The sequence below is a fragment of the Pezoporus flaviventris genome, unplaced genomic scaffold (assembly GCF_033815535.1).
Source record: "Pezoporus flaviventris isolate CSIRO_AGI_PZ_B2104156 unplaced genomic scaffold, CSIRO_AGI_Pfla_v1 ptg000035l, whole genome shotgun sequence".
NCBI classification, from domain to species: domain Eukaryota; kingdom Metazoa; phylum Chordata; class Aves; order Psittaciformes; family Psittacidae; genus Pezoporus; species Pezoporus flaviventris.
In genome coordinates, this window is record NW_026892583.1 from 3,051,053 (window position 1) to 3,068,963 (window position 17,911).

The window sequence follows — 17,911 nt, forward strand, 5'->3', positions numbered from 1 at the left end:
TACAGGCAGCTGTGATTGTCAACAAGCTGTGTGGAGTATAACACAGTTTTATAATAGGCTGTTCATACAGTTAGAGCTAATGCCTTGTAGCCTATTGAAGATTTCCATACTCAAAACTTCTGTATTGTTGTAGTCTAAGAAATAACTTTTTCTGTATTAACGCCCTGCCATTACTCAACTTGATTCAGTGTGCGGCTGACTGTAGATTGTTCAATCCCAACCTCTTCATGTACAACCTAAGCCTGTCTTTGCTTGCCAAATATTGCTGAAAGCTCCCTAGTTTCACAACGAGCTATTGCTTGGTAGACCTTTAAAGAAACTTCTCACCTGTTCAGTTGTACCTGTTTCTCTGTGTTAAGATGGATGTTCTCCTGGGATATAGTTCCAGGTAGCCACATTTAAAAACAATGAAGAAAATATTATCCTCTTACTTTCAGTGGCTACTGGTAACTTCAGTGATCTGTGGGTAAACTGAGTCCAGGTTCCTTCCTGCTCTGGTTTCCTTTTCATGTAAAAATTTACACGGTTCAACTAGTGATACTTTTTTAGTCATCTCAACAGACTTATGTTCTGAATCCCAGATGTTGACTACAAATAAGAGCAAGCTTTAAGAGAAGTTTTAAACAGCTGTGTAGAGAGTGCTTGGTTTCCAAGTACACACCTTGCCAGTGAATGTGAATGATTGTCCTGTGTTTGGCTGGAATATGGGTTAATTTTCTTCCTAGTATCTGGTGCACTGCTGTGTTTTGCCTTTAGTCTGAGAATAATGCTGGTAACACACCTGAAGAAGCCAGGAGGGAGCACAGCAAGGACAGCTGATCCAAACTAGCCAGAGGGGTATTCCATACATCATGCTCAGGATGTAAACTGCACGGAGTTAGCTAGAAGGGATCAATAGCTGCTCAGGATAGGCTGGGTATCAGTCAGTGGATAGTGAGCAATTGTATTGTACATCAGTTGTGTTTTCTGACATTTTATTTCTTGCTTGTTGTTGTTCCCTGTTATTATTATCAGTATTGTTATTGGTGGTGTTATTGCTATTATAAATTATTAAACTGTTCTTATCTCAACCCATGGGTTGTACATTCTTCTGACTTTCCTCCCCAAGCAGCTGCGTGGTACTTACTTGCCAGCTGGGTTTAAAACATGACAGTGGTGTTTCTGAATATTCTCTGGTATGCAGGACTGGGAATACACAGGAATCTCTTTATATGTATATTTTAATCATGTACATTCATATATGTTTAGAAATCAATATTTTAATCTCACTGTAAGCATTCTTCTAGCTGCAACAACATCTGAAATCTGCAGAAGGGTACAAACTAGAAATTCATTCTTGATTTCCATAGTGCAAAGAAAATGAATGGCACACTGGATCACCCAGACCAACCTGATCTAGATGCTATCAAGATGTTTGTGGGTCAGGTCCCACGGAGCTGGTGTGAGAAGGATCTAAGAGAACTTTTTGAACAGTATGGTGCTGTCTATGAAATCAATGTCTTGAGAGACAGGAGCCAAAACCCTCCTCAGAGCAAAGGTGAGAACTTCTGTACTTGAGACTAGGAGTGTTAGCTGCTTTCATGTAGTTAGTCTTAGTTGTTTAAGTTCGTTAGCTTATTCAAACATCCCTGTGAGGAGCTTTATGTGACCAGGTGTCCATGATAGCCCAGGCTTTATGGTCTTTAAGCCTGTGTGTCTGATTGTAGTTGGACTGCTGTCCAGCCATTAAGTGATCAGGATGCTTGAAAAGTATGGATTATAATTGCAAAACAGAACATAAAATTAATACTGTGTTGCTCCAGATCAAATTTGTGATGTTACAGTATAGTGAAAATGTTGCTGAAAGCATCACAGTTTCAGATAAAATATAAAATTGAGGTCTTAGTCATTTGTGTGTCATCAAATACTTGTGTGCATTAAATACTAAATGGATTTGCAGTTCAGTTATATGCAGTATCTTATTTCCTATGAAACTAGGTAAATTTTTGGTACTAGCAAATAATTGTTGAGTTTGATAATAGAAGTAGTCAACAATTATTTGGCAAATGTATCTAAACTTTTGTTCTAATAGTGTATTGGTGATGTTGGGTCAGTTCTGAATGTATCCTATTTTATTGCACTTAGTAACTGTTTAAAGAAGATTTCTATCAGTAGTACCTCCAGGTTTCAATGTCTAACCTCTTCTATTTGTCCTAAGTTTTGCATTGGAAGGATAGAGGTGGGACTTGCATGTCAAGATTCATAGTTCTTTCTTGGCTAAAATCTTGTTTCCATTGCAGGGTGCTGTTTTGTTACATTTTATACCCGTAAAGCTGCACTAGAAGCACAGAATGCTCTTCACAACATGAAGATCCTCCCAGGGGTAAGAGAAGAGCCATGCTTTCTTAACACAACTGTTTTATTGAGCTCTGGCACCACTGATGTACAAACATACATTATCCTGCCTTCAAATCGTGTTCTAAAAGAACTATTCAAAAGAGCAATGTTATGAGATTTATATGATAACAGATCTTAAGGGAATTTTTGAGCATATGGTAGTGAAGTGGGTGGGCATGGCTCCTATAATACTCTCCAAGGAGGAATGATGGCATATCCTAAAGAAGGCTTTTCTTTCTTCTAGAAATCTGTGTGTTGTTACATATGCATTTCTGTAGAGGCAATTTAGGCCTTCTTCCTCTTTCTTGCACAATTCATATGGGATGTATTTTAGAGTATAAAGTGAATGTATCTAGGATTAAATAATCTTTTTACATTTCAGATGCACCATCCTATCCAGATGAAACCAGCTGACAGTGAAAAGAGTAATGGTAAGTTTTAGTATAGTCTCAATTAGGTGGCATCATTTGCAACATTAGGGAAGCTTGAGTATTTTCCTGTTGTTAACAGCTTCTGATGAAGTGCTCTTGAATTGGAGACAAAAAAAAACCTGTATTTTTAATATAATAGCATAAATGATGTCTCTCAAATTCTGTGACTCTGTATCTCCCACTGCTGCTGCTTGTGGTAGAACCACATTGTCAGTTAGGGAAACATCCAGTGAGTTCTTCTTTGTACTAAGGTGGTTTCAATATGTGTTGGGGACGTTGACAGTGGGATTGAGTGCACCCTTCAGCAAGCTTATGGGTGACACCAAGCTGAGTGCTGTGGCTGGTACCCTAAAGGGAAGAGATGCCATCCAGAGGGACTGTGACAGGCTAGAGAGCTGGGCCCATGTGAACCTCATGAAGTTCCACAAGGCCAAGTGCAAGGTCCTGCACGTGGGTCAGGGCATTCCCAAATAAATGCATTCTTGGTGATGACTGGATTGACAGCAGCCCTGTAGACAAAGACTTGGGGTATTGGTGGATGAACAACTCAATATAAGCCAGCAATGTGCACTTGCAGCCCAGCAAGTCAGACATATCCTGGTCTGCATCAAAAGAAGGGCTAACAAGTCAAGGGAGGTGATTCTCCTGCTTTACTCCACTCTCGTGAGACACCACCTGGAGTACTGTGTTCAGCTCTTGAGGCCCCCAGCATAAGAAAGACATGGACTCACTCGAGCAGGTCGACAGGAGGTCTGTGAACATGATCAGAGGGCTGAAGCATTTTCCCCAGGAAGACATGCTGAGAGAGTTGAGGTGGTTCAGCCTGGAGAAGAGAAGGCTCAGGGGAGACCTTACAGGAGCCTTCCAATAGCTAAAGGGGATCTACAGGAAAGACGGGGAGGAATTCTTTATCAAAGAGTATAGTGATAGGATGAGGGGTAACAGTATTAAACTGAAATAGCATAGATTTAGATTAGATATTAGGAAGAAGTTCTTTACTGTGAGAGTGGTGAGGCACTGGAATAGGTTGCAGAAGAAGATGTGGCTGCCCCATCTCTGGCAGTGTGCAAGGCCAGGTTGGATGGGGCTTGGAGCAACCTGGTCTAGTGGAAGGTAGCCCCGCCTGTGGCAGGGGGTTGGAACTAGATGATCTTCAAGTCCTTTCCACTGGAAACTATTCTATGATTGCATGAAATCTAAGAAATGCTTTTTCAGGTGCTTGACCAATTTGAAGCAAGGCCTGTTGCGTCTAGGGTGGGGGTCAAAACTTATTGTAGTATATAATAGGTATATTAGTATACAAATATATATAGTATATACTGTATATATACAGTATATACTATAGTATACAAAAGGGAGATTGAAAATTCACCACTTCTTCAGTAGAGAAAAAAACTGTGAATATTTCTGCACATTGGCCATTTCAGATGGATTAAGACATTTAGCATCTACCATTGGGTAAATGATCATTTTTCCATGCAGTTCTGTTATGAGTTTATAGATATACATGCTCAAATGATTGTGTGCTTGTATAAATTGCTGCAAGATAAGCAAAGAAACTGTTTAACATCTTGTAGTTTCAGCCTTTCTAGGCTTAGCTGAATTTATTTTTTCTTCATTTGCCATAGTTAATATAAGATTAGCGTTACATAATGGAGAATTCAGTCCTGGCTCGAGAAAACTTACATGTCAAGATAATTGAAAACAGAAGATGGGATATATGGGTAACATCTAGTAGGAGTAATTCCATCTGCACATTCCTCTGTGTGTATACAGAATATGTGCCTATATAAAAACATCTAGAAAAGGAGTAATTCTTTTCAACTGTTGTTGGGAGGAGAACAGAATAGGTTCTTTAAATTAAAATTGATCTTGCATCTCACACATATCCCACCCACACACAAATATCCTGGAAAGGGTTAAAAGGTATTTAATGGAATTTTAGGGTGACAGTTCTGAGGCCATTATGTAATTACATGAGTTTTAGTAAATGGTGTAGGTGAAAATGCAAATTGGAAAGCATCAGTTAAAGTACTGTAATGTGCCACTAATAAAAGGGATTCTGGGTCTCTTGAACTAAAATGGATGGCAGAAAGTATTTGAAAGTAGCTTTCTGCTCTAAGCTTGAAAGTGAACTGGGTACCACATAAGATTTAATAATCAGTTAAAGTCATATTCATGGAATAGTTTGGAATTTCCCTCTTAAACACCACAGAAGACTCAGCAAATAAGTTGATTTCCCCTCACCATGGCACTTAATAGAAGACTTTCTTGAAGCTTCAAGTTGTGCTGTGTTTTTCATGATACCATGTCTTATATTGTGCTGAATAATATATATATAATATCAGACTGATTTATATTTCCAAATGGTATTTGGTATAATTTGCTTCATCCTTTAAAAGCAAGTATTTCAGAGGTGATTAGCATCCTTAAATAAATAACAGGTCTGCTCTGGATTTGAATTTACCCCACTCCCTTAAATGACCTTAAACTGACATTCATAACCACTGACTGGAAAGCTAAGATAAATGTCTTTCTGCACCATTTATTTTAAATTGGTCTTCACAGTGAAAGGTACTATTCAATTCTAATGTATCTGGTAATATCAGCATTTAGAGACAAGGTACAGTAGCACATGGTCTATTGTTCTGATTTGAGGTGTTAGTTTCACGCTCTTGGTACAGAACAGAATGGATGGATCTGAAATAGAACTAAAACTGTTCTGGTTTAGTAACAGATGTCGCTTCCACTGTTGAGACAGGAGTGTGAGAGAACAGGAAGATGTAAATTTAAGTGGTTGGCATGATGAAGAGGCTAGAAAAAAGATTTCTGCATTTCTCTATCAGTTTAGATACAGTTAGGTATGTTGGTAGTCTAAAGATAGGAGAGACAGAAGTGAGAGAATGAAAATAGCCCAATAAAACGCACACAAGTCTTCTCTCACTGACCAGGAACTGAACTTAGGAGATACAGGGAAGTGCTGAATCTGATATATTCTTTCGTTATGTTCTTGCAGTTCACAGGCTTGCAAGGGAGAAACAGTCAGCAAAATGTAAGCACAAACCATCCTAAAATGTGCATCCTTGAGGTTCAGTGAGGTATCTTATATGCATCCTCTTAAATTGAAGAGATACCATTATTGGGAATCTGCTTTTGACAAGCCACTACCTTCAGTACAAGGGAAATAACTGCAGCTGGTGGAGAAGGCTCGACAAAGTAAGATCTAGTAAGCACATACTTGCTGGTAATACTCTTTTTCTTTTGCTTTCTTAGCAGTAGAAGATAGGAAGTTGTTTATTGGAATGATATCCAAGAAGTGCAATGAAAATGATATCCGAGTGATGTTCTCCCCTTTTGGGCAGATTGAAGAATGCAGGATATTACGTGGCCCAGATGGCCTGAGCCGAGGTAAGCCAGAAGCTTTTCAGACAGTTCAAGGCTCTCCACTGGATGCTGCCTTTTGCAGCTCAAGGTGGCATTTTTTTCCTGCCCACCACCATTTTCATGTCTTTATTGATCCCAGTGATTGTGGGTGTAAAAGAACGACTTGATTTCTTTCTGTTCTTTTCTCAGGTTGTGCATTTGTGACTTTTACAACAAGAGCCATGGCGCAAACAGCAATCAAAGCAATGCATCAAGCACAAACCATGGAGGTAAAATAAGTTAGTGGGTGTCAAGAGATGATGTAATTTGTCAGGCAGTCACTATGGATTTTGGAGGACTAAAGGGCAGAGAAAGGGCTAAGTGCAGTGTGTGTTTCTTCACAAATGCTACTCCTGGAACTTTGTGTGTGTTCTGCTTCTGTTTTTAGAGCTTGAGATAGAAACTTCATCTGCAGAGAAAATACACCAAACAGAACATAGGATTAGAAGCAAAAGAGATTTTGAACCTTTAATGAAATGTGCTGTTTAAATATATATATGTATATATATGTGTGTGTGTATGTATGAATGCATGTAGAGGAAGGGAAGAGGAATGCTTCCAATGACTGGGTCTGAATGCAGTATTTTTGTGACTGCTGGGGATAGCAAGTATGTAATCGTTTGAATTGCTGTTCGCAGGGTTGCTCTTCTCCCATTGTGGTAAAATTTGCAGACACACAGAAGGACAAAGAGCAGAAACGAATTGCTCAGCAACTCCAGCAACAAATGCAACAGATCAGTGCTGCCTCAATATGGGGAAACCTGGCTGGTCTCAACACACTTGGACCCCAATACTTAGCAGTGAGTTTCTGATTTGGGTTCTTTTCATCTCTTCAGAGATTGCAGTGTCTGCCTGTCTTGTAGTGTTTAATGGATTAACTTTTTAGAAGGCTCCTGGTAGATATTAGCAGGGTTCTTAATCCCCATTTAGTGCATGAGGAGGCTGAAATTAAGTTATGTGCTAACAACTAGTCGGGATACATTTAGGTGAGGATTTCAGCCCCATTCACTGTAGCCCTAACTATTGAAACTTCTTTGTTTCTTTCCTGTCTTCTGTAGAATGACTTTGCGCTGGGAACATTTTCTTAATATGTTATGGCTTCAATGCAATATAAATGCCTTTTTCATACTTATGTGATTTACGTAGTTCTTGTATTCTTCTTCCAATGTTTTTCAGCCTTTATTTCTCTCATCCACTTCCAGAGAAACTTAGAATAGTAGTTGGTGCTGCCCAGATAGAAAAGGTGATCAGGTTGGACGTATCAATCAGACAGTGCGCAGTCAAATAAAGAGAAGCTACTGTCTTTAGTAAAGTTGACATAACAGAAAGTAGTCTGCTGTTTGCCACTGATCTGAGTTGATTTTGCTGGGTCCCTAAAGTGTAAGCTTTCTGTAAACTGATGAGCTGTGGCTAGAGTGATTGTGGGAACTGTATTCATACAATATAAGGTCTAGGGAACAGAAAAGGAAAATTTCATGGCATTCTTGGTATGGTGTACTGTTGAAGTGGGGGCATTCTGTCTTTTACTACTGCTTTAGGTTTGGTAGTTTGGATTTTTTTTATAACACCGCCTAGTTAATGGAGGAATGAATTGGAAATCCCTCTGGCTTCTGAGCTGAGGCTTGAAATTTCTCTCATGGCTGCTGTGCTTACGGAAAGCAGAGTGGGTTCTCTCTCATGGTGTGTCTTTGTTTTTGGTATGGTATTTGCCATTTGTTCTTTGCTGGCAGTGTCAGCTCTTAAGTCTGGCTTGAAGTATCATATACTTAGGGGTGGCAGTCCTGCCTGAAGTGCTTTGAATAGGAGCTCTCTCACTACTGATTCCACTGGTTTTTGTCTTGGTGTATTAGCTATAAACTTCCCTCAACACTGATAATGTTGAGTGAGGAAAGCATTGTGCTATTGCTTTGGCTGTAATCTGCATGGGCAGTGTGGATTTTCACTGTGGTGGTGCTCTGGCTGTAGTGTGTAAGGGGAATTCTCTTTACGCTTTGTTACAGTGTGGTGCATGGGCAGTGGGAATTCCCCTTGTGACGGCGCTCTGGCTGTGGTGTGATGCAGTTTCTCCCAGAAAGCGGAGCCAGCCCTCACTCTCACTCTTGTTTTGTTTTTTGGTGTAATGTCTAGCTTTATTTGCAGCTCCTTCAGCAGACAGCAGCTGCATCATCTGGGAACCTGAACACACTGAGCAGCCTCCACCCAATGGGAGGTGAGTTTTTTATACCAGAACACAAATTCAGTGCCCAAGAAAAGAGGGTAGAGAAAGTAGACAAAAAGCTGTAGACATGTTAATCTCATTTGAAATAAGTAGTCCTGTGTTTACCCACTCCTCTGAAATGACAGGAATCGGTTACATATGTGGATCTTCCTCCTTAATTTTAGTTAACCATTATCCCCAAGGTAAGTTGTCATATGCTGGTAATCTCCCTACCTCTGCCTTTAAAACTGTCTTCCCTTATGGGTGCAAAAAGATGACTCTCTTATTTTATCCAAACAAGTGCATATGTGAAGCATTATGTTTTGAAATAAGCAATAATGCATGTGATAATGGATATTTAGATTGCCCATTTTGAGTTCTTTGTTCTTAAATACTTCAAATTTGGAGATGCAGTGTGATCAAGTTCTTCATTTAGGTTCTTTAATTCCTTCATTTGAATCATGATTGATTATGCTATTGCTGTTAGGGAAATACCATCTTAATATGTATGAGCTAAATTCCTTGCTGTGAACTGCTAGTCAGAACATTCATTAAGTATAGCTGTAAGTATGAGTGCAGCCATTAAGTACTGGGCTGCAAATTGATTGTCCTTTCTGTCTTCACAGGGTGAGTAATAAAAATCCATGTGTTAGTAACTCCGTTTATCACATGCTCTAAATTCTTCTGATGGCAAAAAGAAACCCTGTAGTTTTGGTTTTAATACTCACAACATTAAGCTTTTAAAATTGCCTTCAGGAGTTGTACAGTAGTTTGCAATATCACGTGTCCTGTATTTGCAGAGGTTGATCTAGAAGTGGTAAGGAAGTGTCTTTGTACATCTGACTTTCTACTGGTGGGTGTACCAACACAGTCAGAAGCTTTTGCAAAGTGTTATATTTTAGATTGTAAGAACTTTGATTTATACTTGAGCAATCATTGTAGTGGAAGATGTCCCTGCCCATGGTGGGGAGGTTGGAACCAGATGATCTTTAAGGTGCCTTCCAACCCAAACCATTCTTTGATACTTGAGCTTGATTCTAACCTTAGCTTCTTACGCTTACTGTTTTCGTATTAGACCTCTTCAGCTGATCTTTCTTGAAATTCACAGGAAGAAAAATTAAGTAGGTAATTATATCCCAAACTACAATAGACTTTGTAGACAAAATTTAATCTTGATGCTGTTTGAAAGCAGATGGGAAAACAATATGATCATGAGAGGGCAGGTGCAGAGTGAGCATGCCATTGCTTCTAAAAGGAAGCAAGCTGCTTTGTTCTTCACTAGCTTTAAGATTTGCACTCTTAACCCTCTGCATGTAGCACAATAAGAAGTGCAACTTCTTGATTTTAATTTAATCCTTTTTTTTACAATGGCACTTTGAGAATCTAAATAAAGGCAGATCCTCTTGTTTCAGGCACTAAATGTAGTTAAGGAAACAGACTGTCACAAAGAGAAAACAATTGAAAAAGATTGTAAAAAATGAACTATGCTAATAGTGGAAGTTTTCTTTGGAAAATAAATAGTTTATACTTTCATTGCCATTTGCAATCTTTTGTTGTCTGCACATACTTAAATTGCAAAACTGAGATTTTGCTTATTTGAGATATGTGCTTTGTCACCAAGTACTTACAAACTATCCAAAAGAAGAGGTGCCGTGTCTTGCCAAGGACATTTTGATGTTGTAAATGAATGGTAATGAAATTAATTTTGGTTTTAATTTTGTAGGGAAGAATTTGTAGGGATTGTCTGAAGTCAGATGAAAAGAAGAGAAATTGTTAGAATAAGTAAAGGTAGAAACAACAAAGGGAAATAAGGGAAAAGGCTTGAGAGGCAGAATTGGAAGAGTGGAGCTAGCCTACCAAAGGATGGCTAAAATACAGAATTTAGAAGAATGTTGATAGGGATGATAATCTCATGGCAGGAAAAGGGGGCAAGCTACAATGATGAAGGTGTGACTTTGTGGCCACTGTGGTGTGTAGGCCTGCTTGAAAGAATTCTGCAGTTATTGCTGTTTGTTTACAAAGAGTATAGAGCAGCATGAGAAAAGATGTTATTGGCCTGATGTCTAGGCAAGTTGTCTACCTTGCAGATGAGCTATCAGATCCTGTCTTGACTCAGTTAAAGCTGCTATGCTTTTGTCTACTTCTTAGGATAGTGACTACCTGCTCTTGTACTGAAAATCATCTATCTTGGCAAAGAAAGACTTCTTTTTTAGTTATAATGAGGAATATCAATGTGGAAAAGATCAGTAACTACTATTAAGCCTCTTTTTTTTAAGCTTCTTTCCATCCCTCCCTTGCAATGTGCTAAGACTGCTGGATCTGTTAAGCTTGAATGATGGTGACCATTATAGGAGATACTCTATGTATTCTTCAATGTGTTGCAGGACTGAATGCAATGCAGTTACAGAACCTGGCTGCACTAGCGGCTGCAGCCACTGCAGCTCAGAACACACCAAGTGGTACCGCTGCACTCACTTCCTCCAGCAGTCCCCTGAGTGTGCTCACCAGCTCAGGTAAGATAACTTCTTATGCTGTACATGGGTTGCCTTAGGAATTGTCTCAAGATAGATGTCATCTGTTTTGTCCATCCCTTTTTGTCACTTTCATGTTGATTTCTTAATAGATAAGCGATTTTACTTAGTAGATTCACTTGCCCTTTTTTAGGATAGGTATCTTTGCCATCAGCAAAGGCTTTTTTTACCTGCTGTGTTCCTTCCTCCAAATGGTCAGATTAATTTAGAGTAAAAGCAGTTTTTGAGATCATGATGAAGCAGAAAGGTAGGTGACCTCTTTAGAGTTATGTCATTACGGTCTCATCACATACTCCGTTTACCTGTGATTTTGGGCAGATAGACCCTGTTCTTCTGGACATGGAGATAGAAGATGCCTTAAGCATGAAGTAAGGCATTCTGTGCACTAGAACAGTACAGTTTATATTCCTCTGGCATTAATGAAGACAAGGATACTAGAACTACCTCACAGCAGTAGAATAAACAGACCACTAGTACATTTATTGGAAAGCAGATATCTAGAACTGAGTGTACGAGTCGCAAATAAAAATCAGTATCTTCCTCTTCTGTTTTGTTTTGGGTTTTCTTGTGGTGGTTTTTGTTTGGTTTGGGGGGATCTTGAGGGGATTTTTTTTTGTTTTTTGCTTTTTGTTTTTAGTTGGTGGTGTTTTTTTGTTGTTGTTGGTTGGTTGGTGGTTTTTTTTGTTGGTTGGGGGGGGGGGGTTGGGGTTTCTGTTTTATTGTTTGTTTGTTGTTTGTACATTACCCAGAGAGGCAAGGATTCCAAGCAGTGCTCTTTTGCTGCCTTATTGTTAAATGTGATCATTAAATACAGCAAACAAGAAAAAAAAAAAGTAAATTAAATTGTGCTTACATCAGACATGCTCAGGTTTTACCACAAATGAGGATCAGTATCCTACTCAGTTATTTCTGTCGTACTTTCATTTATTTCTATATCCTGACATGGAAGGGAGATCCTGTCTTTTCAGGGTGTCAGTTTTCCGGCATCTATGCTGTGGTATGTGGGGTTGGCTGGTTTTTGGTTTTCATTAAAAGCCAAATTGCTTACCCAGTTTTGAAGTCCAGCCTACGGAGTCGACATCCTCACCTGTGGTTGTGAGAGACCAAATGGGGGTTTCAAATTTCCAGAGGTAGCTTTTTGTATTGTATAGAAGGAGCAAGGTGCTGGACTAAGAGATCATAAAGAGATTACAAGGAAAAGCTGTTTAGAAAACCTTATGTCACATGCTGAGGAGTTAAACCATGGGTGCTTTGCACAGTTTTCTACTTAGAGAAATCCCCAAGAAAGAATTCACCTCAAAGGGGGTTCTGCTACTGGACAGGGTATCTCTGTGGTCTGCAGTTCCTAAAGATGAAAATGGCAAAATTCATCTTGACTCCCAGCTATGTTATTCTATCTGTAATTAAAACAACAACAACAAAGAGTTGAGGCTACAGAAAAGCTTCATTTATAACCCACTAATGCTGCTTCATCATAGACAAAGCATAGAGATGAATATATCTGAGAGTTTTTCCTATATTTCCTAATGTAGAAGCAGAGCTGAAATTGTCAGGTTAAATTTTGCTATGACTGGCTTTTACAAGTATGGTTTCCCTGTTGGCACTTTCATCTGCTGACTGGAGCAAGCTGCTTCTCTGATTTGTTGAGGTGGGGAAACGGACTGGCAGGTTATGAAGTTCAAATGCCAGAGGTGCTAGAAAAGGCAGAGACAGCCTCTTCTCAGAAGTGTACAGGGAAAGGACAAGGGCAGTGGACACAATCTGCAACAGAGAAAATCCTGACTGGATACAAAAGAAAAATGAAATGAATGGTGAGAGTGATAAAGCTGAGGAACCAGATGCCAGAGGGGCTATGGAATCTCCATCATTTCAGCGATTCAGAATGCAATTAAAAAGATCCCTGTACAGCCTGACCTAACTCAGAGTTTAGACCAGCTCTGAGCAGACCATTAGACTATGTGATCCGTAACGGTCGCTTTCGACAGAAGTTATGCTACTGTTCAGGGATTCTTTGGAATTGTTTTTACCTCCATGAATTTTAGCTATTTCATAGCACTCTGTAGGTTCCTTTTCCCTTGATGAGAGATGTATCTCAGGACTTACCCACTTTTGATCATACTGGTGGAGGGGCTGGGGAATGGGAGCAGTCCATTTTTAAGTACCTTCTGCCCTGAATCCAAACAACTCTGAGTGCCGGTCATATCAATAAATGATTGTTGCCAACAATCAGGTAATCATGATGGGTTATTTGAATTAATATCCTATACAGATGTATTAGTTCACTCTTAAGGGGGGCAGGAAATCTCAATGTGTACAGACAGCATTCAATCTCATGATACTTCCTATAATTATACAGCTTTTTAACTCGAGTCTGAGCTATTATGTCTTAAAAAAGCAAACTCAGAATTCTCTTGGTTAATATTTGTATGTGCATTCGCACTGTGTATGTTCATATAGAAGGCTGTTGGACTCCACACATTCAGGGCATCCCTCCTGAACCATACCTAGACCTTAAAAAAACTCGGCATACTGTTCAGTACCATCTGTTGGTAAATGCCTTCCTTGTCTGTGGGACGTATGGCAACATCTACTTTGATAACCTTTTAAACCTAACTGCAGATAGGATGACTGCCACCTTGAATTCTATCCATCTGTCATCCAGATGTTCACCTGATGCTTATTTGGGCATCTCTTCCAGATTGTCCTCAAGTTGCATAATTGGTGGAAAATCCAGACAATCATCATGCCCAGTTACATTTTTTTAGTTTCTTTCACCTGCATTGATATCTTTTATGTTTGGGAAACTTTGAAGTCTACACAGTGCAGTCTGTGGTCTGTGGATAGGTTATATGGCAAAATGGTTGAACTCAGAGGTGCTAAGTATCACTGTTGTGTAGTCTTCCTACTCATTTCATGTGATTTTGTTTAGATATTACCAAGCACTGTTGTGTATGTTGATGGAGCAAAGCTTTCAGCCTTGCAATAAAGTAGGTACTCTTTGAAACTGAAAAGACAGCTGCTTCACCCACCTGTAGGTAATCCATGCTACAGAGACTGTGGCCTTAGATAAATTCATTTCAACTGATAGTTTGTGAAGGGAGATTCAAGAAAATATTATAAGAAGTAGCTTGCAGTTGGAGTGTCCTGTCTGTCATCTTTTTGACTCGGATATCAATAAGAATTGTCTGCTTCAGAGCAAAACAGAATGGCTGCAAAAGCTGGTTTAAGTTTCTATTTCTCCTCCTCTGAAAGGCAACCATCAAAGGTCCAGCAAAGACTAGGTGAATTTGCTGGCTTTAGTGTGTATCCAACAAAGTTGCTTTCAGAGAGTGTCTGAACACCTTTTCTGGAATTTTCAGCTAGTTCTTGTAGAGTTAATCTCTCTGACTGGCTAGGACTCGGTAGATGGATCTAAGAAAACATAATTTTGGTAGGAACCAAAAACTGCACAGAAACAATGTTAAGATTTGGGTATGGAGTAAAGAACATGTATAAAGCTATATTGGTTTTCCATCTCCGCTATTTGTGCTGTTTTTCTGGTCTAAAATAATACACAGGGTGGCTAGAACTGTGGAACTCCTTCCCTGTTAGGAGCAAGGGAGCTTGAAAAATTGAAGACTGGCCCACAGGGAGGATACGATTGAAGCTTAGAGGTACTTTAGTGTTGTGATGAAGATGAATAGGGAAAGACCAGTCATGAGCTCTTTCAAGACAAGAATTATGGGTTATCAGATGAAGTTGTTAGCTGACAGTTGACAAAAAAGCTGTTTCTTTGCATAGTGCACTATCAAATTGCAGAACTTGTGCCTTAGAACATAGCAGAGTCAAACAAGTTGGGTTTGTGGACTAATGGAGGAAACTAGAAACCACCTCCCTGCTCTCCCCAGTCCTCAAAGTTATTTAAGTACATTAAGTTATTTAAGGGAATTTTAGGGTAAAATGTAGCTGCTACTTCTGGGATGAAATGCAGTTAACATGCAAAGCGTCTACCCTGAAACAGTTCCACTGGCAGTCCTGCAACCTTAGCATATGAGAAGGTAAACTGGACAGAGTGGAGCAGAGTGAAGACACAACCACCAGACTCTGTTTTATTCCATGCAGGTGTGGGAACGTGCAAGTGCCATGTACTAATAAACCACCTAGCAGCTGACAAAGAAGGTGCTAGAATTTCACACCAAAATATGTATGACTAGAGCCACTCCAGTTCCATATGCATATGCTCAAGCTCCTTGTTTAGTTAAAGCTCCGTAATCATATACTTAAGCTTTATAATCATACATATTTAAAATTGCGTAAGTATTCAGTTAAGAAATTGAAACTTACGTTGCTGTGAAAGAGCCTGAACAGATACAAGGGCCTTTTGTATCTGATGCTGTCTCAGGAAACCTGAGAAACAACAGTGATTCACAGTAAGAACTGATAGCTGGAGAGGCTTTGGCCTTGTTGGCAGGCCGAGAAAAGACTAACAAACCTCTAATCAAGAAAGACTGTCCTTGAAGTCTGCTGCATTCTGACAACACCTGGATGACCATCAAAGTATGTGAGGAAAAACATGATCAGATGTCCTTTTGGTTGAAATATCATCATTATAATGTTATTTTAATACTAAAAATCCCATTCACAGGTCAAAAGACCTCTGCTCAGGTGGGAGACTCTCTGCATAGCATGCATTATTAGGCATTTAGTTATGTGCTCCGTATGCAAATTAGCTGAGTTAGTAATAAGAATTAAATCACCTAAATATGTGAAATTAAGGAGGAAGGGAGGGGGGAAAGTTACAACTTCATTGTAACTGCTCACATCCGTTGATGGGCTGAGCGTGTGTTCTCTCCCCCATAGGGATGCCTATTGGGTAAGAGCTACACAATTGATTTTTAGCTGGCTTTATATATTATTCTCATGCTTGTTCTTGCAGTTAGTATATTATATTGTCACCAGCAATATAATTCTCAGTTAAGATCAATTTTGTATGAGTTACCATAGACTTAAATTGACTTAAAATTGGCTTAAAAACTTTAAAAATGTTTTAACTTGATGGGTGAATCTGCGATAATGTACCCTGAATAGGATGGTTGAATCACCCTCTGATGCACTGTGCTGCTGCCGAGGGCTCTGGCAGGCTAAGTGGGCTCAAGGATCTCTGGGGTGGTAACAAACCTGTCAAACTTACAGGTGAGGGGGTAAAATCTTCCACCTTATTGGGGGGGGATAAACCCCTTATGCAGGTTAAGGCCCTTTTAATGTGACAGTGTTCAAAATGCACTGAAATTAATGAATGAAAATTGTAACTTCAATACAAAAACATTGTCCTTGGCTGAAAAAAATCCTAGATTCACAAATTGCTGCTTTGGTAAATAGACTATACCCAGGGTATACTCCTGTATATTTGTCCTATGTTTCTGCTCTACTGTTACTTATCTGCCATTACTCATCGTCAGAAATGGGTGCTGACTCAGTACAGCAATTCCTAGATACATATGATAAAATAAACCAAAGGGTGTTAAATGCTCTTGGCATTTGCAGTACTAAAGCATATCTTGTTTTGCTTAAAGAGATTTCTGATAAAGTCAGCTAAGCTAAAATAACTGCATGCAGTTTTTTGTAGTGGTTTAAGTTAATTTCTTTAAAACCACATTCTTTCTAAAGTAGGGAAGGCATCTGCTCTCTCTTACCTTGCTCTTTAGCTTTTCATTCTTTTTTTTTCCCCATACCACTACTGTTTTATAGTGGGGTTGCCCCTTTTTAAAAGGTGTTCTCATCTGTCAAATGTAGCATTTCAGTGTTGCAGAAACAAGTGATATTCTAAAATCAAGGCAGCTGTATCATATCTGAACACTGGCTTTTATTCTGTCAGCTATACTGGGGTTTTTACCAACTTGAGGGTTACCCTGTTACTTGGTCTCTGTATTTTTCCAGTATCTAATACGCTACTGATAGTAAGATGGGAAGTGTCTCCTTTTCTTCTGAGAAAGTATCTTAAGATATAATTTGGGACACAGTCTTTTAATTTCTGACTTGATTGAAGAGTTTGTCTAGAACTTTACCTAGAGGAGGTTTGTCATGTCCTCTGTCAGTTCAAAAACTAAACAGTGATGAGAAGTGCAGCTCGCTGGGTTCTCATGCAGCTTTTGTCAGGTAGAACTACTTTTGTTGGGTACAGCTTTTTCTGGGGGCTCATTAGGCAGGCTTGCTGTTTTCTGTTTACTACCATATTCCACTCCAGCAGAGGTTTTGTGCCACATGTATGAAGTGGGGAATACGCAGTGTGGGTGAATCTGCTTGAAAGGTGCAAACCATTCTTTTAAAAGTTTTAATGGATGCATGCAGCATAACTGAGAATCACAAACACACAAAGGAAACAGAAAATGCCTGAATTCCATTTCTGTGGCTGCCCACTTGGTGAGACAGATAATTCCTCATGAAACCAGACTACAAGATGCCTTTACAGCACTATTCTGCAGTGTCTTTTAAGCTATAGAAGCCATAGATATTTTCCAGTGTATCTTGTGCAGTAAATTTAAACTGCATCAGTAACTGTATCCGTAGCTTTTCTTGTTTACCTTCTTTAGATTTCTAAGTAGTCCACAAACCTCTTAGGAAAACCACTACTATATAATCATAAAATAAGAAAACAATAGTATTTTTTATCATATCCATAACTTTTGTAGATGACTTTAAATTCTGTTTCTTTTGATATACCAGCAAATGTTTTTCTTGTGGTTTTGATGTCTGTCTCTGTAGAACTGACTCTACCTGTTGTAGAATTTGGCAGGCAGTGTAAGCTGTTAGTCTGCCAAGTACTATACCTGTAGACGTCTCTTACTGAGTAAACATGGTTGAAGATGTTAGTGGCACACCAGCAGAGGATAGGCTGTGTATTTTGGATGTACATTCCAAGACTTCTCATGGCTCTAGCCCCAGCTGATGCAGCAAGATTTTTAATGGGAAATCAT

General features: G+C 39.3%; 1 protein-coding gene across 13 annotated transcripts in view; it reads left to right on the forward strand.

The window, feature by feature from the left end:
* The window catches only part of CELF1 (CUGBP Elav-like family member 1), a 66,154-nt gene that overhangs the window by 34,741 nt on the left and 13,502 nt on the right, over positions 1–17,911 (forward strand). For 7 of the 13 annotated variants that reach the window (XM_061462178.1, XM_061462176.1, XM_061462179.1 and 4 more), the window contains 8 exons: positions 1,350–1,537; positions 2,280–2,362; positions 2,759–2,807; positions 6,081–6,215; positions 6,381–6,460; positions 6,869–7,030; positions 8,358–8,439; positions 10,812–10,940. In XM_061462178.1, coding sequence (XP_061318162.1) covers positions 1,360–1,537; positions 2,280–2,362; positions 2,759–2,807; positions 6,081–6,215; positions 6,381–6,460; positions 6,869–7,030; positions 8,358–8,439; positions 10,812–10,940 — 898 coding nt within the window. In that variant the 5' untranslated portion in view covers positions 1,350–1,359. The remainder of the gene's footprint in view (positions 1–1,349; positions 1,538–2,279; positions 2,363–2,758; positions 2,808–6,080; positions 6,216–6,380; positions 6,461–6,868; positions 7,031–8,357; positions 8,440–10,811; positions 10,941–17,911) is intronic. The other 6 variants (XM_061462170.1, XM_061462171.1, XM_061462174.1 and 3 more) reach the window with 3 other exon arrangements.